This window comes from Ctenopharyngodon idella, chromosome 11 (assembly GCF_019924925.1).
Source record: "Ctenopharyngodon idella isolate HZGC_01 chromosome 11, HZGC01, whole genome shotgun sequence".
Taxonomy (NCBI): Eukaryota; Metazoa; Chordata; class Actinopteri; order Cypriniformes; family Xenocyprididae; genus Ctenopharyngodon; species Ctenopharyngodon idella.
In genome coordinates this window covers 27,235,906-27,261,840 of record NC_067230.1, presented here as the reverse complement: position 1 = coordinate 27,261,840, position 25,935 = coordinate 27,235,906, and the positions used below count along the sequence as shown (strand labels likewise).

Sequence of the window (25,935 nt, the reverse complement as noted above, 5' to 3'; positions counted from 1 at the left end):
TGCCGCTGTCCTGATAAAAAAAAACAAAAAAAAACACTGTTTACATTAACTTTAGACACCATTGGTATATGATATCTGTGTTTACATTAATTCCTGCCCAAAATGATTTTTTAGTGTTCGTTTTATGCACATGGTAGCCCCTCCGGTTTTGAATGGCTATGCTATTAAAATCATTTAATTCATCTCAGATGATCATGATTATTTGCCAGCATGGACAAGATAACAGCTATCATGGATGTTTTGCAGTGCAAAATCTGACCAAACGGATACAGGAAATGACCAGTAATTTTTGTTTGTTATTTTAAATTCAGCTTGTTAATTCTAAAGTTAAATAAAGTAGCACTAAGATTCCATTTTTTAATGAATTCAAATGAATTACACAGACAGACAGACAGAGTGTAGGCTAATAGTGAAGATTGTTGGTTTAATTACAGTGAAGTTATCACCTCGTGTGTGCGCAATTTCTTTCCTTTATAAAGTTTCCACCTCAATAAAGAAGCTATGAGAGAGTGCATACAGGCACATCTGCTTCATAATACAACATTAAAAAAAGCTATATTTGTGGAAAAAAGTGTCACCCTCGCCTGGCTTGAAATTCAAAGGGAAATCAGATATGCGTGTTTAGGCGTAGGTCAGATGTCCAGGTATTTTGGATATGTATCTGATTTATCAGATGCGAAAAAATTGGATCCCATGCAGAATTTTGTGTTTACATGTGTGCAACAAATTCTGATCTATGTCAGATGTAAGTAAAAAATCTGATTTTTTTTGTGCCAGTGGAAAAGTAGCCTTAGTAATCCTGAAAAAATTGAGTAGTTTGTTCAGGTGTGTTTGATTAGGGTTGGAGCTAAACTCTGCAGGACAGCGGCACTTTAGGACCGACGTTGCCCATCCCTGCTGTAATAATAATAATAATAATAATAATGCACTTTATCCCAAGGACACTTACAAGCAAACAAAATGATAATATAAAAAAGAATAAAAAAATAAATAATAAATCCAACTACCATCACAGAATACAACAACATAACAGCACACACCCATTATAGACACAGTAGAATACAATACAGGCTAATAAAAGTAGGTCATAAAAAGCCTGGGTAAAAAAGGTAGGTCTTAAGACGGGTAGTGGTTATCTTACCGATAATGCAGAGACTTCAGTGGTGAACATTTTCAAACTGTTATCAATGATACGACCAGCCACCACAATCTCAGAACCGCTGTAGTACTGGCTAAAAGTGTTTTGGGTTACATCGTCCACTCCTTGGTAGCTAAGCTCGACATCAGTCAAGAGTGGAGTGGACACTCCCTTGTAGAAGTCCTACCAGAATAAAATTGTTTCTGTATATATTGTATTTACACAATTCAAGTTAAGTATATGTTTAGCAATGGAAACAGCAAATGGTACATTGGAAAATGACCCAAGCTGGACTCAAACCCAAGTCACTACCCTAGAAAGAGTGCTTTTTTAAATCTGACCTGCAGTTGTCGATCGGCATCAGAATCCTCATAGATCCTGCGAGCAACACCGTTATTTTCCAGTGACAACTTCTCCAGGAACTCAAAGATGACATTTTTCCCAAAACCCAAACAGTATAAAGGGAATTTTCCACCAATGGCCTTTTTTATATTTTTCTGAATCTCCACTGGGTTGGTCTCACCTTTTCACAATTAAAAAAAAAAAAAAAAAGGAAGATGGTTTTAGGCATGATGATGAAGAAAAGCAGACATCTTACTGCTTAATGCATACTCCAGGATAGCGTAGGCTACTGGATCATAGTACGCATACATTTTTTTTCTGAAAAGATTGCGCTGTGTGTATATGTAGAGTATCTATGCACAGTATTTAACCCTAAACTATCAATATACAAGTGTGTATGCATGAGTGAATCAGTTGTTTTGTGCCTGCAGTGGGATCTCCATCAGTCAACAGGATCAATTTGGATGCAGATCCCTCTTGTTGGTGTTTGTTGATCATGTCCACAGCTTTTAGCAGTGCAGCATTCATGTCTGTGTCTGAAAGGAAAGAAATGTTAGAAATAAAGTTCATCAAGTCTATAGGATGTCTAGGTGTAATATTTTAGATCAGTTTTAGCTGCTTTACAACGAAAGATTTGGCCATGCTACTATTGAAATCGTGTCAGTTAGGTCATTTTCTTTTGAGGGTTTTTTTTTTTTCCCTCTAAAATGCTTTTGTTCAATTGGCTGATGGTGAATACTTTACTTCCATCACTTGTAATCCCCTTCACAAACATCTTTGCTTCTTCCACATTTCCTTTAGTGGCTTTGAGAAGTTCAGGTTTCCAGGTTCGAATTCGATCACTGAATGTAATCAATCCGAAGTGGTCATCCTCTGCAAGGTCACTCAAAATCTTCAGCATTGCCAAACGAGTCTAAAACATAAAGATTCCAATTTATGAAGCCATAACTATATGGAAAATAATAATTTATTCTAGGATTCAACAATTCACCAAGTTAAAACACAAAAGGAGAAATGACTTAAAGGGGTGGTTCATTGCGATTTCACTTTTTTAACTTTAGTTAGTGTGTAATGTTGCTGCTTGAGCATAAACAGTATCTGCAAAGTTACAGCGCTGAAAGTTCAATGCAAACGGAGATATTGTCTTTTAAAGTTATAACAGTTTAATGCCTACAATTACAAGCTTTTTCAACAAGGTTGGTGACACCATAAACCCTGCAATTAACATAAACCCCGTCCCCGGGAGCACGCAACAAAGTGGGCGAGGCCATGTCGCGCGGCAGTACGGAAGACAGCTTCCAGAATCTACACAAGTTTATTGCTGGATTTGCACAAAGGCTATTACTGAAAGATGAAGCAGTTCCCACTTTAAAAGTAGAAGCTGCTGTTTATGGGCCCCAACCTGTAAGTATGTTTTATTGCTTGTATGTGTCTTTTAAATATCTATTTTTTGGTTGCATCAAGAACGTAAACAAAGACCAACGCGGTTTGGCTTTGCTAGCCAGTTAGCTCAATTCTGATGCATAGTACTTCAACAAACACCAACAAACTGCGTGCTTGCAGAGGTTCTGCTTGACCCTCTTCATCATTACTGCTATCTGGGTCTGATTTGGGCTCATTTTGATACAGCAATATAGGCGCCATTATTTACATTCCCACCAAAGCACATGCAACTAATGGTAAAGGGCGTGGCCTTTCCGGACAACGCGCACCAGAGCGGTTAAGGCGCTTGAGCGAATCACAATACACTGGGCCAGCTAACCAATCTGAGCCCATTGTGTATTTCAGAGGGAGTGGTATCATAGAATCAGAAAGTCAAACCGGCCGTTTAAATGACAATGGAGATAGCGGTCTAGAATAAAGGTAAAATATATGAAAAATACGGCATTTTTTTAAAAAAAAACGAAGCATTAAGACATGTTATACTGTGCCCCATAAACACAATCAAGCCTAGAAAAAAGCCAGTGAATCACCCCTTTAAAAAGAAGTTCACCTGCTCCATTTTTTTGCCCGACATGGAGCCACTCTGGTCAATAATAAACACCACATTATTGGAAATGTACTGAATATCTGTAGGTGCAAAGCAGTGGACAAAGTAGCCCTTTGATGCCTGAAAAAGAGGACAGGTGACAAGTGGGAGTCATATTTAATAAAAATAAATGTTTCAGGGCATTTTGTTGCTGTAAATTGCTGTCAGTATGAACACTTTCCAGTTGTCATCATGAAGACATGAGTTTAAATTTAAATAACTAAGTTCACAACATACCTCCAGATCTCCTCTTTGTTTAAATCTCTTAATATCATATGTAATGATCAGGTTGCCATTCAGACCATTTTCACTACAATCGTCACACTCTGTTTGCTGTTTACGAGTGGGTAAGAACTTCACCCATGCCTAAGATTGCAAAACAGCAGTTTTCACATATTTCATCATTTTTAACATTTCGTCATATTTAACATTTTCTAACAAGAAGTTGCATTTTTTTTTTATCATTTATTTTCATTTCCATATCTATTTCTTACATCTTTTTCTAATTTGAAGGCTGAGACAGCATTGTTCAGATCCTTAGTGCTCAGACCACCTTTGACCTCCAAGAAAGAAATTTCTGGATTCTCATGGATGTGTACGTCAATCTAACAAAAAAAACAAAACAAAACACACATTTCGCTTTATTTTTCAATCCAATAATCTACAAATCTTCATTATAACAATCTTGATTTGTTTTTTTCATACCTCAAAATCTGACACCGGCTGCATCGGTTGGGCATTGATGAGTAACTCATATTTGCCAAGCTGACGCTTTAGCAGTTCTTCGTAGGTCAACTCAAAGGTCACATTACTGAGAGCAGCTACTGTCACTGATGTTTTAAAGTCTTCAAAAGTCCTTCCAACACCAATGAAACTAAATAAATAATAAATACATTTTATCCATCTAAATTGAATGTTATTTAATGCTAAAGAAATTAATGATTTTACATTTACACTTTACATACATTTATGCATTTGGCAGATGCTTTTATCCAAGGTGACTTACATTGCAATGAAGGAAGGCCTATATATATATATATATATATATATATATATATATTTTTTTTTTTTAAATCAGTCCATGCATTCTCTGGGAATCTTGACCTTGGCATTGCTAGTGCCATGCTCTACCATTTGAGCTACAGGAATCATCTTTTTAAAATACCAAGTACCTGACCAGTCCAGCACTTTGTCCTAGACATGCTACTCTACTGTATTCCCGCTGAGCTTCCTCTTTTTCCTTCACAACTCCATCATATGTCTTCCCCTCTATGGTCCTAATGCGGAAAGTACAGTAATCAGAAATGAAACTGGGGTTATTAGACAAATGGTAGAAGCTAAAATAAATGCACTAAATTGTTAATAGTTTAATTTACATTAGGTAAGTCTGACTGTTTATATTTTAGTAGTATATGAGTGAATGAGAAAGCTTTACTATTGCTTGAACATTTTAACGCTTTGGATTTCATTGTGTATTTACTACTTACATTCTAAACTGGCTGATGAATGCATTCTTGGGTATCTTGACCTCAAAAAGGACCTCTTGAGATTGAGCTAACAGGTTTTTCACACGGCTTGTGATGACCGTGGTAGCGTAGCGGCTGGTGATCACAGAGTTAATGTGGAAGCTGAAAATATCTATATCTTGTTTCTGTATCAAAGTGAACAAGTATCAGTGCTCTCATTACAGGCTTATAGGACAGTTTGATATTTTTAATGGTGCCAGCAAACACAGCAAGAACACTCAGACATATGTCAAGTGTATTGACCTCAGAAAACAAAACAACCCCAAACATACTAATGTGGACTTTCTCCTTCAACATGATCAGTTAGTTACACGTTTTTTTTGAGCCCCTTGCGAAAGCAGATCAATTTCAGTTCAATACTGAGATATTGAATGTGGAGTTAAATTATGGACAAATGAATATTGAACTGTTTACACATATTTGTTATGTCCAGGGGTGTATTCATTATGATTTGTTGCATTTTTTGCTTACCTCTCTCTTAAGTACCTTTAATATTTAATATATTGTTTTTATAAATTATTCTATATTCTGAAATATAAAAAAAAAAAAAAAAAAAAATAGTTGTTGGGATTTTAATAGGCAAATACTTAAGAATCTATGAATGGATCATTATTGCAGTGATTATTATGTTTCTAGCAAGTTATATGTTTGGCAACAGTTCTTTTAACCCTTAAAGATGAAGTGTGTAGCTTTTCATTTCTTAACTATAGAAAGACACATCATGACCATATTCCAGAATGACAATGTCAAGATTCACCAGGGTTAAAATTGTGAAAGAATGGTTCAGAGAGCATGAAGAATCATTTTCACACATGAATGGGCACCTCTGAGTCCAGACTTCATTTCATTGAAAGTCTTTGGGATGTGCTGGAGGAGACTTTACAGAGTGATCACCTCTTGTATTGTCCATACAAGATCTTGACCAAAAATTGATGCACCTCTTGATGGAAATAACATCACAACATTTATTTCCATTTAGAGGTGCATCATTTTTTGGTCAAGATCTTGTATTGACAGTGCAAGAGGTGAGCACTCTGTAAAGTCTCCACCAGCACATCCCAAAAACTTACACTGAGGTTAAGGTCAGTGCCAATTCATGTGTGAAAATGATTCTTCATGCTCCCTCCCAACAATTCTTTCACAATTTAAGCCTGATGAATCTTGACATTGTCATCCTGGAATATGGCCATGGTACATCTTAAAACATGGTTGTTTAAGAAATGAAAAGCTACAAGCTTTTAGGGTTAAAAGAACCGTTGCTAAACATATAACATGCTAGAAAAATAATAATCACTGTAATAATGATCCATCCATAGACTCTTAAGTATTTGCCTATTAAAATCCAAACAGCGACTTTTTTTTTTGGCCGGGCAGTGTATTAAATTCTTTATAATTTAATATATACTAGTGGAGAATAACAGCTTGTAAGTCAAGAAAATTGAGAAATCAAGTATTTCCCCCAAATGCACTTTTTGTTTGTAACCTGTTGATTTACCTTCTTAGGAGCCAAGTTGACACAAGTGAACAGAAGGCCAAACAAAGTTAGTCTCAGTGCAGCTTTGTCCATGGTGATCTGAGAAGAATTGGAAAAAGAACACTAAAGACAACTGTAATGAAGCCACTATTGGTTATCAAAGGCAGGACACAGACACTGCCCCTTTTAAATGTCCTTATATGGTAGAAACCTATACATACATAGGCTATACAAACATGTAAAGTGTAATAAGCAACTATAAGCAATATAAGCAACCAACTTTAAAATGAATTCTAAATAAAACAGAAAGAGAATTTTTGAATTTTAAAAATACATTTTATTTGCAAACTGCACAACAACAATACAATTAGCATTAAGATTACATTTTAACACCAAATACAATTACAACAAATTATTAAAAATCAATACATCAAATTTCACAAAGGACTACACCTTATTAGTTTAAAATCAGATTTTCTGTTGCTTTATAATATCAGAAATCAATTTAAAATTCTAGATTTCACCAAAATTGAAAAGCATTGTTAAATCTTTAATAGAATTCCTTTCAATCTTATTTTTTCTACTTATATAGATTGGCATTTTTGCTGGACCCAGTAAAAAATTAAACTGACATTCATGAAAACATTTCCATGAAAATTTAAAACCACAAATAAAAACCTCTATTGAAAACAATTCCTCAAAACATCTAAATAAATTGTTAAATAAATAATCTTAACCTTGTACAATACATGAAAGTGTGAAAAACTGTTTCTCTTTGCAAACAACAAGGACATTGCTGATTTACCTCTTGATTTATTTCTGAAACAAAAGCATTAACAGCTATAGTTACATGCAAAATTCTCCATAGTATGTCCCCTGTTTTTTTATGTAATGGTGACTTATAGAGTGCTCCCCATTCACTCAAGTGTAACACTTTATGCCATGGTGTATCTATTTTACCATCCAGATTATTTTTGTTAAACACTTTAACACAACATTTATACATTGCTTTTCCAGATACTCTCTCTCTTCCTAATAAAATTCTTACAAAAAAAAAAAATTCTTCAAAATTAGGTACTAAGGTCAGGTTCGGAAAAACATCATCATTCTTTGGCTGAATCAACCCTTTAACAAAGTCACTCATCAATTTAAATTCTTCTTCCGTAATGGCCTCTTTCCACTTATTCAACAACAGAGTTGTTATTTGTGTTGATCTTAACATCAATTCTTGAACAGTGCCGTGACGAGGCTCTGGTGTGGCAGCCGTGGCATGACGAGGCTCAGGCGTGGCAGCCATTTCGGCTGAGGGCTCAGGCGTGGCAGCCATCTCGGCTGAGGGCTCAGGCGTGGCAGCCATCTCGGCTGAGGGCTCTGGCGTGGCAGCCATCTTTGGATGCTGGTCAGGGGCTGGAGTCCCCTCTGGACGCTGGTCAGGGGTTGGAGTCCCCTCTGGACGCTGGTCAGGGGTTGGAGTCCCCTCTGGACGCTGGTCAGGGGTTGGAGTCCCCTCTGGACGCTGGTCAGGGGCTGGAGTCCCCTCTGGACGCTGGTCAGGGGTTGGAGTCCCCTCTGGACGCTGGTCAGGGGTTGGAGTCCCCTCTGGATGCTGGTCAGGGGCTGGAGTCGATGTGTGTGCAGCCCATACACATAAAATGGCTGTGGCCATAATGGTCAGCGCTGCATTTTCAGGAGACTCTGGAGTGGTGGTCATCTTGGGGCGAGACTCTGGAGTGGCGGCCATCTTGGGGCGAGACTCTGGAGTGGTGGCCATCTTGGGGCGAGACTCTGGAGTGGCGGCCTTCTTGGGGCGAGACTCTGGAGTGGCGGCCATCTTGGGGTGAGACTCTGGAGTGGCGGCCATCTTGGGACATGGCTCTGGAATGGTGTGAACAGGCCTTGGCGTGGCAGTCTGTGGTTGAGCATGCATGGCGTGAGCATTCTGTGGCCGGACAGACGTGACATGAACAGTCCATGGCTGGGCTGGCATGACGTGAACAGTCTGCGGTGTGGAAGACATCACATGAACAGGCACTGACCTGGCTTGCTTGGAGTGAACAGGACTTGCCGTGGCAGGCATGGCGTGAACAGGCCCTGGCGTGGCAGGTATGGCGGGAGCAGGCCCTGGCGTGGCAGGCATGGCGGGAGCAGGCCCTGGCGTGGCAGACATGACATGAAGAGGCTCAGGCTTGGCATATGCCTCAGCCTCACTCACAGTGAAGCTTGATCCACAAAGAAACAAAATAAAGTCCATTTGCTGGCATAACGTAGAGGGTTGCTCAACCGAGGGCGTGAGTTCAGCGAGTTCATCATCCAATCCGCATTGAAAGCACCATTTTAAATAAGTCTCATCCCAGGGTACCTGATCCATGAAACATTAACATAGTTCTCAATAGAACGTCCTGCTTGACGAGGACTCAGGAGCCGATCTGCTAGATCCATCTTAGCTGAATTATTCTTGACAGAGATGAAGTAAAGTAACTTCTGGGTTTATGGTGGGTCGTGTATTCTGTAACGTTCCAGTCCAAACTGAAGGTGAGATGATGAACCCAAGTGCAGTTTATTGTATCAAAGTGAACAAACAAACAAACAAACAAAGCAACCAGTTGACATGAACATGAGCAGACTAGAACTTGAGCAGACTTGACTATAAGACTCACCGACAACAGGGTTACAATAACAATACACGACCAAGTAATATGGGGAAGACTATGGCTTAAATACAAGATATGAAGTGAACACATGACTATGGCAACCAATGAGCAAGTGACACAAGGAACAAGGGAACCAATGAAAGAACAGAACTGAAAACCACATGAGCATAAACAACCAATTAGAACATGACACATAGACTAAGGGAGAACATGAGGAGCAAGGGAAGCATGACACAAACAAGCAACATGAACCAAACTATAAAATAAAAGACATGAAATCATAAACATGAACATGAAACATGAACATGAAAACAATTACAGATATTACAATATGAAGTGACCATTATTCCAAACAATTGACCATCAATGATCATAATATCCAATATAATGAACTGAACTGTTGATATTGAAAAAAAAGAAGAAGAAAAAAAACAGCCCACTCAAATCCCTACTTTGATAAACAGAAGACATGGTTGTAAAACACTATGATGATCTTACTGTTACAGCAATGACTTGAGTCCTGAAACTCTCCACACTGTTGTCTGTGATTTGTCCTGATACCACAATCTCAGAGCCATTGAGATTGAAGCCCTACAATATAACAAACCAAAATAAAGGGTTTTAATGCATTCAAACACAGAACAGATAAGAACTGTGGATGAATTCACAGCTGATTCTCTGTAGTCCACCTGCAGCTGTAGATCAGCGTCCAAATCTTCATAAATCCTGCGAGCAACTCCACCATTTGTCACGTGAATGTCAGTTTGGTCATCTGGTCACTTTGTTTGAAGTATAGTAGCATAATGAGAACATCTAAGCTAAGTGTTTTACTCCTCATTTTATGCTCTTACGTCTTTGTCTGCTCTGGTGGTTTTGATGGCATTGGCCAGATCACCGGTACTCAAATCTCCTTTCACCTCCAAGAAGGAAATTCCTGATTCCCTTTCATGGGAACTTCGAGCTGCATTGAGACGCATTGGGATCACCTCTGTGTGATTACGTCTTGAAGCACTTGTGAAATCGAACCAATGGTGGGACGTCAGAGGCGGGTGACGTCACGGACCAGGAAACTATAAAGCACACCTGAGAACAAAGAACGCCAGCTTCTGTGTCTTCAGCAAGCGCTCTGTGTTATCGTGTGTCTTATTTGGTGTTGTCTGTCAATTACATATACAGAAACTATTTCTTTTGTTTGAGGACAAGAGTATCAGTGTTACACCATATATATATTTGTATATAAAAGACACTATAATGGCGAGCAAACAGCAGTTCAGACCGTGGGCTTCTCCCTACCCTCATTACTTCACGGGTGGGGATACACGTGAGCTCTGTGTTGTTTGTCTGGGAGCGGAGCATGCCCAGGCAGCCCTTGAGGGGGTTGCTTGTGAGCATTGTGATAAGTTTAATATAAAACCTCTCTGCTCCCGCCGGGCGCTCTTTGAGGAGGGCGCTGCGGCTCGCATTCCTCGTGGTCAGGTCTCACTTCTGCCGAGGCAGAGCGGCGGCTCAGATCATGGGGTTCGCAGATGAATCTGGCAGAGGAGTTAGAGACGGGCGCTGCCCTTTCTCTGCTCTTACCTGCCAGGTTCAGTGCCATTTCCCAGGTGGAAGCACGCTCTGCGGTTTCTTCCCCCCGGGTTGAGGCACCGGTACTTCACATGTCCAGCTCTGAGGAGGTGGATATTGTGATATCGATCTGAGGACTCGCCACCTCACACACATATTGTGTTTTCAAATCACACGTCTATTATTCTAACATCAAAAACAAACCAGTTGTGTTTGAAAGCCATGATTATTTTATGTTTATTTGAAATATTCAGACCGTGATATACTGGTCTGATTGTTTATTTGCTCCATTTAATTTTGAGCGGTCAGTTCAGATGTTCCCTGCCGGTTTGCCGTTTCAGGGCACTGGTCTGACCGTTCATCCAAAAAAAGAAAAAGAAAGTGTCACCACCTGTGCTCCCCCGCAGAAAGCTTGGGGACAGGGACAGGTGACACAGCCGTAGTCTTCGTGGGGTAAGACAGATCTGAGGACTGTCATTATCACCAAGAAGGCTTCGAAAAGGTCCTGACACCAGTGGCTTGGGACCTTTGAGGGCAGCCCCCTCCGAAGAGGGTCCTTTATCACACTACATGGTATCCGCCCCTCCTCGGTGCCCTCAGGGGGCCGTTCTGCCAACCCTGCCATCTTGTGTGCTTCAGGGCGCAGCGGTCTCCATCGGCCCTCTGAGGAGGGCTGGTCGACATTTGATTCGGTTGTTCCCTGCCGGTTCGCCGCTTCAGGGCGGCGAGTCGAATGCTCAAAAAACACCAGAGGCCAGTCACGAGAGACTGGTTTCCTTAGTAGAATTTCTGGTAGAATGGAAACTTCTTCCAAATATTTCTCAATGGTACTGCTCACAATAGAAAAGGGTTACAGAATTCATTTCGGGTCTTGCCCGCCCCAGTTCAACAGGGTCCTCCCTACAGTGGTGGACCCCTAGCAGTCTCTGGTATTGGAACAGGAAGTTCTGACGCTCTTGCAAAAAGGAGCTATAGAAAGGGCTTCTCCTCCCAGCAAGCTGTCAGGGTTTTACAGCCGGTACTTCACTGTTCCAAAGAAGGATGGAGGGTACTTTCATGTATCCATCCATCCTCAGCACAGGAGGTTCCTCAGATTTACTTTTGGGGGCAAAGCTTATCAATACAGGGTTCTTCCTTTCGGCCTAGCTCTTTCACCCCGCACCTTCACAAAATGCATGGATGCAGCTCTGGCTCCTCTGAGACTCCAGTCCATTCGCGTGTTGAATTATATCGATGATTAGTTAATTTTAGCTCGATACGAGCTCATGGCAGTCCAACATCGAGATGTTGTTCTGTCTCACATGAGAAGGTTAGGGCTGAGACTCAATGCTAAGAAGAGTGTGCTTCTTCCAGCTCAAACTACCAACTATCTAGGGGTAGTCTGGGATTCCACCACGATGCAGGCACGTCTGTCTCCTGCTCGGGTGAATTCCATTCTCTCAGCCGTGAATGGGGTGAAATTAGGCCAGTCACTCACTGTAAAGCAGTTTCAGAGACTGTTGGGTCTGATGGCAGCTGCGTCCAACATGATAACTTTTGGCCTGCTGCACGAGACCCTTACAGTGGTGGCTCAGGACCAAGGGGTTTCTCTGAGGGGAAATCCTTTTTCGCATGATCAAGGTCACGCGGCGATGCCTTCGTGCCTTAGTCATGTGGAAGAAGCCTTGGTTCCTGTCCCAAGGACCTGTGTTGGGCGCTCCTTGTCGTCATGTAATGCTAACGACGGATGCCTCCCTCACAGGTTGGGGGGCGATCATGAGTGGTCGCTCAGATCAGGATCTTTAGGAGGACCACCTACTTTCCTGGCACATAAATCGACTGGAAACGATGGCAGTATTTCGAGCTCTCAAATACTTCCTCCCAGACCTGAGGGGCCATCACGTGTTGGTCCGCATGGACAACATGTCGGTGGTCTCCTATATCAGCCACCGGGGGGTCTGAGGTCTCGCCAGTTGTACGAGTTAGCCCATCGGATCCCCCTGTGGGCCCAGGGGAAGCTCCTCTCCCTGAGAGCAGCTTATATCCCAGGGTATCAAAATGTGGGGGCAGACATCATGTCGAGGCAGGGGCCGAGGCCCGGGGAATGGAGACTCCACCCCAGGGTGGTGGAGCTCATTTGGAAAAAATTCGGTCGTGCAGAAGTCGACCTGTTTGGTTTGAAAGAAACTTCTCATTGCCCACTGTGGTACTCTCTGACTCATACAGCCCCATTCTGGCCAACCCGAGTTTGGTTCACAGACCTAGTGTCTCTTCTAGACGGCTCCCCCATGGAGATCCCTATCAGACAGGACCTTCTGTCTCAAGCGGGCGGCATGATAATTCACCCCTGCCCGGAGTTGTGGAAACTGTGGGCCTGGCCTCTGAGGGGGCTAGGCTCATAGAATCCGGTCTCCCAACCGAGGTTGTGGAGACCATACTCCACTCCAGAGCTCCCTCCACAAGAAAGCTATACGCATATAAATGGAAGTTGTTTTCTACCTGGTGAAGACAACGTCAGTTGGACCCGTTCCACTCTTCTATCAGTCTTGTGCTGCAATTTCTCCAAGAAAAATTCTCAGATGGTTTATCTCCCTCTACTTTGAAGGTATATATAGTGGCTATTTCTGCTTATCATGCTCCTTTGGGGGGCTCTTCTGTGGGAAGAGACCCCCTAGTTATACACTTTCTCCGTGGTACCCAGAGGCTGGGGCCTTCTGTATGTACAAGAACTCCGGCCTGGGACTTGGCTATTGTGTTGGAAGGGTTAGCTGAGGCTCCCTTCGAACTATTAGAGGAGGTGTCTGAGAGATTCCTCAAACTTAAAATCTTCCTGTTGGCAATTTCATCTCTCAAAAGAATTGGAGATCTTCAAGCACTTTCGGTTGCTCCCTCATGTTTGGAATTTGCGCCTGGTATGGTCAGGGCTTTCCTTTATCCTAGACCTGGTTATATACCCAAGGTCCCCACCAACGTCCCAGGACCCAATTGTACTGCAGGCCTTTTGTCCTCCTCCTTTTACTAATCCGGATCAGGAGAATGAGCAAGTGGGTGGTCGAGGCCATCTCTCTTGCTTAATGGTCCTCCGGACAGCCTTCACCCTTGGCTGTCCGGGCTCACTCTACTAGGGGTATGGCTGCCTCAAAGGCTTTGAATTCGGGGGTTACCCTCCATGAGATATGTGATGCGGCTGGGTGGTCCTCTCAGCATACCTTTATTAGGTTTTACAACCTTGATTTGGGCTCCACTCCGGGGTCCGCTGTGCTCTCGTCTTAGTGATAACAGACAGGCACTGGGAACCCTATCCCAACTACGCCATAATGCCCAGTGCCTGTCTGTTATCACTAAGCGTCTTGTTCCCTATTCAGGGAACCAGGGTTACAAAAGTTTCTCTTGGATGTGTACATCCATCTAATATGAGTAAAATAAACATTATCTTTCTATCCACCTTAATTGATTATCTTTTTCCTTCTACGTTTCTTCTTCTACCTGGAAATCTGCCACCGGCTGCATTGGTTGGGCATTGATGAGTAACTCATATTAGCAGTTCTTCGTAGGTCAACTCAAAGGTCAATTTACTAAAAGCAGCCACCATCACTGAAATTTTAAAGTCCTCTAAACTCCTTCCAACAGCACTGAAATAGAAATTAGTCCCAGCATAATACTAAACATGCTATAAAACATATTTTGTGGAACTATTTTTTTTAATGTCCTGTACTTGATTAGTCCAGCACTTGTCCTCAAGATACTGCTTTACTGTATTGCTGCTGAGCGTCCTCTTTTTCCTTAACAACGCCATCATCATGTCTTCCCCTCTATTGTCGTATGGAGAAAATGACAATGACAACCTCTTAATATGTGTATCATATGATATTTCATAAAATAATTAATAAATCTTTATTTTGTTGTTGTTTAGCTGCATTATAATGGACATGACCTGAGACCAACATATAAATGGCTTCTTTACCACTTTATCTCTACTTATATAACACTACTCATGTTCCCTACTGTCACGAATGTGGCTCCCGCGCCTCCTCCTCCGCACCACCGGAGGGAGCCGTCACCTGAGTATTGACTGGTTTACATTTGGACTACGTTTCCCATAGGCCCTCATTCCTGGGACTGATTGCGCACACACCTGCACCTCATCACACTCACACCATTTAAGTCACACACACACACACACACACACACAATCATTGCGAAGTCTTGATTTGCCCCGGTGATCACTACTGAGCGTTTTCTTGTGGACTGTATTTCTGTTGCCGTTGGACTGTTTATTCACTGTGATTCTCTGCCGCCTGCCCTTATCTGTGCCCGTTTACTGGACTGCGTTTGCTCGCCGCCTGCCCCGATCTCTGCCTGTGACCCTACTCTGTTTGTCTGCCGCCTGCCTCGACCTTTGCCTGTCCCTGTTTGTGTCTCTGCCTTTGCCCCTGTCTGCCTTGGTGATTATCTTAATAAAAGCTGCAAATGGATCCCCACTCTGTCGACCCGTCATTACACCTACATTCTGAATTTGCTGATGAAGGCAGTCTTGGGTATCTTGACCTCAAACTGGATCTCTTGAGATTCATTCAGTGTGTTCGCCACACGGCTTGTGATGATCGTTGTGGCGTAGCGACTGGTGACCGTGGAGTTAATGTAGAAGCTGTATATATATATCAACATCTTGTTTCTGTTGAGACATCAAACACTACAGTCAAATTAAAATGATATGTTCATATAACAGAGGGTGATTGGATGGTGCACATTTACTCCTCCTGTTTGTGTGGGATTGTTCAAATATTTACTCCTCGAAAATGGAATGAAGAAAAGGCCTTTGGACTAAACAACAAATACATTTTGATGACTACATCTCAGTGTAAACTACTGAGCAATAGATAGTTCTCTATCATATTACATTTTAAAATGTAATTTATTCCTGTGAATTTTCAGCATCATTACTCCAGTCTTCAGTGTCACATGATCTTTCAGAAATCATTCTAATATGTAGATTTTCTAAACATTTGTTATTATTATTATTATTATTAGAGTTAAAAACAGTTGTACTGCTGAGTTATTTTTGTGGAAAACCCTGATGCACACACACACACACACATTCAAGTGTACTATGCACTAAATGCATTTTTTAAATACAGAGATAGTATATTAAAAGCACATTTCAGTTCATATTTCATGGTGTCTCAGCACAGTTGAGTACACTTAGATGTTCTTAATATTATCTTAAGTACTACTAAAGAAGAATTTGTAGTATATTAAGTACAAAATTAGTGTGTGAAAATACACTTTAAGTACATTATAGAAATGTACTTTTTTTCACCTGGGAACAGATTTTGCATCATTATAAATGTCTTGATTGTCATTTTGTTTAATTTAATTATTAAAAGTATTAATTTCTTGAATTAAAAAAACTCAAACTTTTGAACACTTTCAACTAAATGAAATAGATCTAGTTTGTCTGGATTTTCATCTCAAATACAAATAATTAATCTGTTTGTAGAATTTTGACACATCTTCATCTTAAACTGAGCTTTGACCCTCACCTTCTTAACAAGTTGTGAACTGGCTGAGATGAGAAAGATGCTCAAGAGAATCAGTCTGAGAGCTGCTCGATCCAACATGACCTGCTCAGAAAACAGACCTCAAAACACACACTGCCTTTTAATTGCTGTCCATATCATGTGATTGGCTATTATTGAGCAGATTCAGGAACCACCCACTTTATTTGTAATCAGAGACTCTTGAACACCTCAAAAGTAAAAACTCTTTTTAGAATATATATATATATATATATATATATATATATATATATATATAATTTGTAAATACTTCACATTCTGTAGAAGTTTGTTGCTGTGTTTTTATTTTATTATCAGACATGACCACAAAAAAAAAATACATAGCTACTTCACAGAAATAATCACAATCAATACTTAGAAAGGCACCAATCAAAGGGTTGCTATGTATGCGTACAATTTTTGCTGTGCAATTTTAATTGCTATTTCATCACATGTTTTGTCAGCTAAAGCCCAAGTGCATATGTGTGGGCAAAGAAAAGCATATTCATAAACATTCAATGACATAGAGCAACAAATAGAGAAAAATAATGAAGTGGTGAGTAATTCCTGCACCCTAACAGAAAGAAATGATGGCAAAGATGGCAATTATATAGCTGTTTGTTCAACAATTTCTATTTAAAGAATAGGTTATATTATTGAGGTCAGCATGATAACAGACAAGAAAAATTCTTAAGTAAATTTGTCTGAACTCTACAATTGAGTGACAGTGAAGTCAGAGAGCTCCTGCTGTGCAACAACCTGGAATGGTACGAGCCAACATCCAACGACAGGAGCAAAAGAAAGTCTGTAGTCCCTCACCATCACCCTGAAATTTACAAGATGCTTACTTAAAAATATATTTTAAAAAATCATATACAGTTTTATGCAAGTTCAGCTATATTTATGTTTATTGATTACCAAGATGTCTTCACTTCCTTGTCTTTTAACTTTAAAGTTGGTGTTTGTGATCCTGGGATCTCCTCATATGAAATATCAGCTTCTCCTTAAAATATTATCCAGACATTGTAATTTGTTCCTAGTGGTGGTTTAATAACCACCATATCATCACAAACAAACCATCTTTGTATAAGTAGAGATTTAAGTGTTGATTCATAACATATAAATGATTGATTAGTGACTCTCCTACCTAAAATTCCTTTCAAACCGGCATCTTTTGGCTGTTGCCAAACGGCAGGCCACAGAAAAACTTCATCTTTCTTATGAAGAAGAATGACAACGCGTATGTTTCCCATGGTAATGTCCATTTCATTACTCCGTAGAATCAGAGACACGCTGTTGACACACAATAAATCACACCATGGGCGATGACTATAACGTTAACGATAATGGTAAAGTTTTAATAACCATTCTAATTTTATGAGAATAAGGAAGTACACAACTAAAGATACCGACACAGAGGAAGGATATAATGGCAATTTCAGAAAGATTTTTTCCAGCTGATAAACTATAAAAACATTGACAGCCAATCAGAATCCATCCTGCTTTGCTCGAGCATATGCTGCCTTCAACATGCTATTGGAATTATCATAAATATGATTTTCCGAGTCAGAAATTAGAAATGAATGCCCTCTCGCTCAGGGATTATGGTGCGTTCAAGACAAGTCCTCCTGGGAAGTTCGAAGTTGTGTTTACTAAGCCAGGTGTGTTCAAGTCACTTTCGTCGGAGCAAGATGGTGGTGTACATTCTCTTCATTAATTACACAAAAATACAGGAAGTTTTTTGAAATCTACTTCTAAAAAATTAGGAAAAAAGAATGTGCATCAGTTTTTTTGATGTTTATAATTAATTTATGAAGCCAATGTAAACTTTATCGTATATTATAAATTGTTATATTACAATGCTATTATATTTTGTGCAGGGAATTAGCTTATTTTGTTGTAAATTTAAAAAGCCTGACAATGTCGCTGCTAAATAATGTGGAATTCCACCATGTTTCTCACTGACACGCCCCCAACTCATAAAGATCGGGGCTTAAAGAAAATCCCGAGCTTCCCACTGGTATTTACGACTTTGTGGTGACGTTCACGTGCGTTCAACTCGTAAACACTATCTTTTCGACATGACTTGAATCGTATTTTTTTCCACAACAGCTACATCACCTTGTCTTGTCGTTAAAGTAGCGCATATTTACATATATGAATAACTATTTGAAGCATATTGTATGTTTTATACAAAGCGAAAAAAATAGCTTGTTTTCGAACGAAATTTCAGAATCGTAAGCAAGCTAACTAGATAGCGCGGTGAATGTTTATATGCTTGTCAACGAATGGAACGTTTTATTCGAAATTAAATATTTTCAATACATTTTGGCTTTAATAAGATTTCTCCAAGAAATAAGCAAGAATAAACCTGGTGTCCTCCATGATTCCTATTCTTTCCGACAACAAAACTATGTTAAAAGGAGCTATAAATTAATATTTTGTAATAACATTATGTAAATTCTCAAAATATATGGATAACATTTGAACACAATATGCAGGGGTTTTTTTATATATAGATGTGTTAAACAAATTATTCTTGAAGATTTTTTTCAACACAGTTTAAGCATATTACTGTTCTGTCTCATGGTGGGTGACGCCTTGATCCCATGAGAACTTCACAGTGTCCTGTCCATCAAAGTAGGAAATCTCACTAGTGCTGAGCAGCAGATGTTGATGCGTTTTGTAACGAATTGCAATCTGACTGAAGCCTTTCCCTCCAATTGTCTCAAGTTGGCCATTCATAGAAAACTCTGCAGATTATAGACAAACATCACAGTGAGATTGTGCTTAAATAATACTGTTCATTTAACTAAATTGTACAAGAACATGCTGGATATCTGACCTGATAAGTCATTTTGTAGGAGTCTGAGTTTCTGAGCAAGAGGAACATCATAACAAAGTGGCTTAGCATTACCAGAAGATTTCAAAATCCTAATGCTCTTCACTGAAGTACCAAAAGAGAAAGAAGAAATGAAAATAGCAAAATATGATTTCAGATGAAAAGCAGATGCACTATACAATATAAAAACAATACATAAATAAGACCCACGTACATGAAGGAGAAGTTGTCACAGGTTTTTGAGTTGTACTTGGTAATCGTGCCCTGACTAAATGTAACAATTTGGCATGGAAATAAGATCATGAAAGGAAATAAGGAAATATAATCATAAAAAAAAACTCTTGATATTATAATAAAAATATATTACAAAATATCAATGTGGCAGGTAAATTTATTAAAGTTGTACCATCATCTTTGAAGACAGTCAAACTTGAAGACTTGCCTGGAATCACAAATAGGTATAACAGCTATAAGAATTTATATAATGCTCATTTACATATTAGAATACACACACAGCTTTCTTATACTTACGATTTTTTTTCTTTTCTTTTCTTATTGGGGTTAAGTTCACTATAATGAAAGATAAGAGAATTAGAAATAAGTTTGAGTGGGGATTTCAATGTCACATGAATAACGGTAATAGCAAGGTGATACAGTACCTGTTGGATGCCTTACACTACTGGCATGAAAAAAAGAAGCTGCAGTGAGGAAAACACACATGAGACACTGCTTTCCAAATAATGAAAGCATTGCTTTGCAAGTTACCAAGCATATTTTTGTTTTGTATTTTGTTGTTTTTCATAATATGTGCCTTTACAATACATGTAAAAAATCATTTAAAAGTTTGGGGTCTGTACGTTTTTTAAATGTTTTTGTATTTTAAAAACATCAATATTGTGAAATATCATTACAACTCTTTTTTTTAAAATATATTTTAAAATGCAATTTATTCCTGAGATCAGAGCTGAATTTTCAGCATCATTACTCCAGTCTTCAGTGTCACATGATCCTGCAGAAATCATTCTAATATGATGATTTGCTCTTTAAGAAACATTTCTTATTATTACCATCAATGTTGGAAATAGTTGTGCTGCTTAATGTGTTTGTGGAAACAGCAATATGTTTTTTTTTTTTTTTTTTTTTTTTTAGGATTCTCTAATGAATAAAAAAAAGTGTTTTACTTTGCTCAATTTCATGTGTCCCTAAAGCATTAAAAAAATCTCATTGACCCCAAACTTTTGAACAGCATGGCAAGTGATAAGTTTTGTGGCAAATGCAAATTACATAAAGTCACAATTTTCACAAGTGTTGGTCATATTGTTCTAGCAGGTCTTCATGCATTTTATGCTGTTTGTGTTGTTTTTTTGATTAAGACTGTTTTCATATGTGGGAACAGGTTTGGAAATGTAGGAAATTACCTGAAGGACCACCTGAAGGACCAAAAGGTCTGTAACTTAATGAAGAATAACTGTAACTGGGCCTGGACTTCAGTCTAGACTCTACACAGGAGAAACAATGCTCATTAGCAAAATATGATGGTGTGAAGATTATTCTCATAAAACAAATATATATCCAACAGTTCTTTATCTTTATTTTTTCTTAGATTTCATACGCCTTCTATTTGTTTGTCGCTGCTCTCCCTCTTTGGGTTTGTGGGCAACCTGCATTTCCTCATCCTGGGGTTTGGTGACCACCATTGATGTAAGCGGCGTGACAAATTTGTACTTCAGAGAAAGATCAAGGGCTTCTTTCTTTGCATTGTCTTTTTCCAGGCCTTTTAGAAGCACTCTGACGTACAGAAAAATCCACAAATGAAGATTCGGTAATACTATATTTCATACATACAGAGATATAGTAGAATCAGTGATATGTATATTTACTCTTTCTCCAGTAGCTGCTTTACTGTAAGGAAGGCCCATAATCTTTTAATTAAGTTCTCATTTTCAGGTCTGTCACTGTTTAGTTCGTCTGTAGGTACATTGTTATGATATACCACCTTATTGCTTTTCTGGAACATAGAAAATAAAGGTCAGTAGCTCAAATTTTGCTGATCCACCTCTAGAGGTTTAAAAAAAATAATGCACAACAAAAAATGACAATGCCTGCCATTATTTACTCACCCTTAAGTCATTCCAAACCTGTATTCTGATGTTTTATCCATTGAACACAAAAGGAGAATTTTTTAAGAATATTCAGGACATGATTATCAGTGAATAACAACCTAAATATTATAATAGCTTACAAGTTGGAAAGACATGAGCATGAGTAAATCATTTCAGAATTTTTGGACAAACTATTCCCTTTAAATGTTAGTCTTTAAGGGGTAGTGGTTATCTTACCGATAATGCAATGACTTCAGTGGTGAAACTTTCCAAACTGTTATCAGTGATCTGACCAGCCACCACAATCTCAGAACCATTGTAGTACTGGCTGAAAGTGGTTTGGGTTAAATTGGCCACTCCTTGGTAGTTAAGGTGGACATCAATCAAGAGTGGAGTGGCCACTTCCTCGTAGAAACCCTACCAGAGTAAATACAAGGATACAGTATATACAGAAACAATTTAAGTTAAGTGTATGTTTAGCACTGCCAACAGCAAATGACATACTGGGAAATGACCCAAGCTGGACTCAAACCCAAGTCGCTACCCTAGAAAGAGTTCTTTTTTAAATCTGACCTGCAGTTGTCGATCGGCATCAGAATCCTCATAGATCCTGCGAGCAACACCGTTATTTTCCAATGACAACTTCTCCAGGAACTCAAAGCTGACATCAAACCCAAAACCCAAACAGTATAAAGGGAATTTTCCATCAATGGCCTTTTTCACATTTTTCTGAATCTCCACTGGGTCGGTCTCACCTTTTCACAAAAAAAGGAAATTTTTTTAGGTGATTAAGAAAAGTGGACATCTTACTGCTAAATGCATACTCCAGGATATTTTAACGTACTGGATCATAGTATGCATACATTTTTTTTTTTTTCCTGAAAAGATTGTGCTGTGTTGGTGACTTTATAAGCAATACAGTATATGCTCTATGTAGAGTATCTATGCACAGTATTTCAAAGGATCAGTCCACTTTTAAATTAAAATTTCCTGATAATTTACTCACCCCCATGTCATCTAAGATGTCCATGTCCTTCTTTCTTCAGTCGAAAAGAAATAAAGGTTTTTGAGGAAAACATTCCAGGATTTTTCTACATATAGTGGACTTCAATGGCCTCCAAACGGTTGAAGGTAAAAATTACAGTTTCAGTGCAGCTTCAAAGGGCTTTAAACGATACCAGACGAGGAATAACGGTCTTATCTAGCGAAACGATCGGTCATTTTCTAAATTTTTTTTAAATGTATATACTTTATATAAACAAATGATCACCTTCAAGTGGTTCTGCCAAAATTGCACTTCCGTATTCTTCAAAAAGCTTACGCTGGAGACCATTGAAGTCCACTATATGGAGAAAAATCCTTGAATGTTTTCCTCAAAAACCTTCATTTCTTTTCAAATGAAGAAAGAAATACATAAACATCTTGGATGACATGGGGGTGAGTAAATTATCCTGAAATTTTAATTGGAAAGTGAACTAATCCTTTAACCCTAAACTATCAATATACAAGTGTGTGTGCATGAGTGAATCAGTTGTTTTGTGCCTTTAGTGGGATTTCCATCAGTCAACAGGATCAGGATGGATGCAGATCCCTCTTGATGGTGTTTGTTGATCATGTCCACAGCTTTTAGCACTGCAGCATTCATGTCTGTGGCTGAATGAAAGAAATTTTACAAATAAATGTCATTCAGTTAAACTAGGGCGGTCATAAGTCTAGGACAGGGGTGTCCAAACTCGGTCCTAGAGGGGCACTGACCTGCAGAGTTTAGCTCCAACTTGCCTCAAAACACCTGCCTGGATATTTCTAGTATGCCTAGTAAGACCGTGATTAGCTGGTACAGGTGTGTTTTAATTGGGGTTGTAGCTGAACTTTGCAGGACAGTGGCCTTCCAGGAGCAGGATTGGACACCCCTTGTTTAGGATGTCTAGGCGTAATATTTTAGATCAGTTTTAGTCACTTTACAGTCAAAGATTTGGCCATGCGACTACTGAAGCTATGGAGATCAAATGTTTTCTGAATGGATCAGTTGGGCCATCATTTTCACTTGAGGGTATTTTTTCTCATAATAACACCAATTTATTCATCTAAAATGCTTTTGTTCAATTGGCTGATGGTGAATACTTTACATCCTCCACTTGTAATCCTCTTCACAAACGTCTTTGCTTCTTCCACATCTCCTTCAGTAGCTTTGAGAAGTTCAGATTTCCAAGTTTGAATGTAACCATTGAATGTAATCAATCCAAAGTGGTCATCCTCTGCAAGGTCACTCAAAATCCTCAGCATTGCCAAACGAGTCTAAAACATAATGCTTCCATCAGCTACAATTTATGAAAACATAGCTATATGAAAAAAAATATATATATTATGTGTTATTCTTAGCATTTCACAATTCACCAAGTAAAACACTAAAGGCGAAATGACTGAAAAAGAAGTTCACCTGCTCTATTTTTTTGCCTGACATGGAGCCACTCTGGTCAATAATAAACACCACATTTTTGGGAATGCGCTGAATATCTGTAGGTGCAAAGTAGTGGACAAAGTAGCCTTCTGATGCCTGAAAAAGAGGACAGGTGACAAGTGGGAGTGAGACTTACTTAAATGAATGTTTCAGGTCACTTTGTTGCTGTCAGTGTGAACACTTTCTGGTTGTCATCATGAACACGTGTCTCCCTGCCAGTTTAAATTTAAATAACTAAGTTCACTACATACCTTCAGATCTCCACTTTGTTTTAGTCTCTCAACATCATACATAATGATCAGGTTGCCATTCAGACCATTTTTACTACAATCATCACATTTTGTTTGCTGGTCACGAGTGGGGTAGAACTTCACCCATGCCTAAGATTGCAAATCGGCAGAAGTTTTCACAATATATTTCATCATATTAACATTTTCCAGAAAGAAATTGCTTTTTTTCATCATTCACTTTCATTTCTATTTTCATTTCTTACATCTTTGTCTGCTCTGATGGTTGTGACAGCATTGGCCAGATCCTTAGTGCTCAGACCACCTTTGACCTCCAAGAAAGAAATTCCTGGATTCTCATGGATGTGTACGTCAATCTAACCAAAATAAAATGTACAAATTTTACATTTCACAATGCCATAATCTACAAATCTTCATTATAACAGTCTTCATTTGTTTCTTTTCTTACCTTGAAGTCTGCCACCGGCTGCATCGGTTGGGCATTGATGAGTAACTCGTATTTGCCGAGGCGACGCTTTAGCAGTTCTTCATAGGTCAACTCAAAGGTCACTTTACTGAGAGCAGCTACTGTCACTGATGTTTTAAAGTCTTCAAAAGTCCTTCCAACAGCACTGAAATAGAATATTTAATAATCATGTAATAAATACATTTTATCCTTTTTATTTTCTTTATTGCTAAAGAAATTAATGATATCTTACATTTATATGTTATATACATTATGCATTTGGACTTACATTGCAATTACATTACATTGAATTATATACAAGTGACTTACATTGCAATGAAGGAAGGCCTATACATATATATATATTTTTTTAACTCAGTCCATGCATTCCCTGGAAATCTTGACCTTGGCATTGCTAGTGCCATGCTCTACCATTTGAGCTACAAAAATCATCTTCTTTTTTAAAATACCAAGTACCTGACCAGTCCAGCACTTTCTCCTCGAGATACTGCTTCACTGTATTCCCGCTGAGCTTCCTCTTTTTCCTTCACAACTCCATCATATGTGTTCCCCTCTATGGTCCTAATGTGAAAGTACATAATCAGCAATGAAAATCAGGAACTGGGGTTATTAGACAAACGGTATAGCTCAAATAAATGCACTAAATTGTTAATAGTTTTTTACATTAGGTAAGTCTGGCTGTTCCTATTTGAATAGTATATGAGTGAAAGAGAAAGTTTTACTATTGCTTGAACATTTTAATGCTTTGTTTTGGCATTTACTTACATTCTAAACTGGCTGATGAATGCATTCTTGGGTATCTTGACCTCAAAATGGACCTCTTGAGATTGAGTTAACAGGTTTGCCACACGGCTTGTGATGACTGTGGTAGCGTAGCGGCTGGTGATCGTAGAGTTAATGTGGAAGCTGTAAATATCTATATCTTGTTTCTGTATTAAAGTGAACAAGTATTAGTGCTCTCGTGCCAGGCTTAGGACAGATTGATATTGTTGTTGATGGTTCCAGCTGATACAGCAAGAACACTCAAACGTTTGTAAAGCATACTGACATTAACCTTCCTTAGAAAACAAAACAACCCCAAACATACTAATGTGGACTTTCTCCTCAAACATGATCAGTTATTTACACGGTATTTTGAGCCCCTTGCGAAAGCGGATCAATTTTAATTCAATACTGAGATATTGAATGTGGAATTAAATTATGAACAAATTATCACTGAACTTTTTACATAGATTTGTTATGTCCAAGGGTGTATTCATTTTGATTTGTTCCATTTTTGCATACCTTTCTCTCAACTAACTATTTAGTGGAGAGTAACAGCTTGTAAGTCAAGAAAATTGAGAAATAAAGTATTTCCCCCAAATGCACTTTTTGTTTGTAACCTGTTGATTTACCTTGTTAGCAGCCAAGTTGACACAAGTGAACAGAAGGCCAAACAAAGTTAGTCTCAGTGCAGCTTTGTCCATGGTGATCTGAGAATTAATCGAAAAATACAACTAACAACTGTAATGAAGCCACTATTGGTTATCAAAGGCAGGGCACAGACACTGCCCCTT

General features: G+C 39.0%; 2 protein-coding genes across 4 annotated transcripts in view; both read right to left on the bottom strand.

Annotated features, from left to right (window-relative positions):
* The window catches only part of LOC127523055 (inter-alpha-trypsin inhibitor heavy chain H3-like), a 28,084-nt gene extending 12,748 nt beyond the window's left edge, over positions 1-15,336 (bottom strand). The window contains exons 1-13 of the mRNA XM_051913505.1: positions 15,213-15,336; positions 14,421-14,525; positions 6,531-6,608; positions 4,997-5,160; positions 4,682-4,786; positions 4,215-4,383; positions 4,004-4,114; positions 3,747-3,875; positions 3,474-3,590; positions 2,225-2,393; positions 1,906-2,016; positions 1,480-1,661; positions 1,142-1,321 (exon numbers count right to left, since the gene is read on the bottom strand). Coding sequence (XP_051769465.1) covers positions 1,142-1,321; positions 1,480-1,661; positions 1,906-2,016; positions 2,225-2,393; positions 3,474-3,590; positions 3,747-3,875; positions 4,004-4,114; positions 4,215-4,383; positions 4,682-4,786; positions 4,997-5,160; positions 6,531-6,608; positions 14,421-14,507 — 1,602 coding nt within the window. The 5' untranslated portion in view covers positions 14,508-14,525; positions 15,213-15,336. The remainder of the gene's footprint in view (positions 1-1,141; positions 1,322-1,479; positions 1,662-1,905; positions 2,017-2,224; positions 2,394-3,473; positions 3,591-3,746; positions 3,876-4,003; positions 4,115-4,214; positions 4,384-4,681; positions 4,787-4,996; positions 5,161-6,530; positions 6,609-14,420; positions 14,526-15,212) is intronic.
* A 1,215-nt stretch (positions 15,337-16,551) lies between these two features.
* Positions 16,552-25,928, bottom strand: LOC127522519 (inter-alpha-trypsin inhibitor heavy chain H4-like). Of its 3 annotated transcripts, XM_051912601.1 has the most exons (23): positions 25,774-25,927; positions 25,145-25,308; positions 24,836-24,940; positions 24,362-24,524; positions 24,159-24,269; positions 23,917-24,045; positions 23,645-23,761; positions 23,334-23,502; positions 22,750-22,860; positions 21,781-21,962; positions 21,445-21,624; positions 20,986-21,113; positions 20,718-20,893; positions 20,524-20,604; positions 19,765-19,803; positions 19,637-19,675; positions 19,512-19,547; positions 19,320-19,373; positions 19,109-19,210; positions 18,839-19,016; positions 17,411-17,556; positions 17,182-17,266; positions 16,552-17,089 (listed from the first exon to the last, which is right to left on the bottom strand). In XM_051912601.1, the coding sequence occupies exons 1-23, from the start codon at positions 25,843-25,845 to the stop codon at positions 16,975-16,977; spliced, it is 2,682 nt and encodes an 893-aa protein (XP_051768561.1). In that variant the 5' UTR covers positions 25,846-25,927; the 3' UTR covers positions 16,552-16,974. The 3 variants fall into 3 exon arrangements, with proteins under 3 accessions (XP_051768561.1, XP_051768562.1, XP_051768563.1); XM_051912602.1 differs by lacking the exons at positions 16,552-17,089; positions 17,182-17,266; positions 17,411-17,556; ... (6 more) ...; positions 20,524-20,604; positions 20,718-20,893 and having other exon boundaries at positions 20,982-21,113; positions 25,774-25,928; XM_051912603.1 differs by lacking the exons at positions 16,552-17,089; positions 17,182-17,266; positions 17,411-17,556; ... (7 more) ...; positions 20,718-20,893; positions 20,986-21,113 and adding an exon at positions 21,218-21,250 and having other exon boundaries at positions 25,774-25,928.
* Positions 25,929-25,935: the final 7 nt, after the last annotated feature.

Coding starts and splice junctions, on each gene's coding strand:
- LOC127522519 (XM_051912601.1), bottom strand. CDS start 25,845: ATGGACAAAGCTGCACTGAGACTAACTTTGTTTGGCCTTCTGTTCACT. Junction 24,046..24,158: donor CCATCAGAGCAGACAAAGAT/GTAAGAAATGAA, acceptor TTGCAATCTTAG/GCATGGGTGAAGTTCTACCC. Junction 20,894..20,985: donor AAGCAGCTACTGGAGAAAGA/GTAAATATACAT, acceptor TCTGTACGTCAG/AGTGCTTCTAAAAGGCCTGG.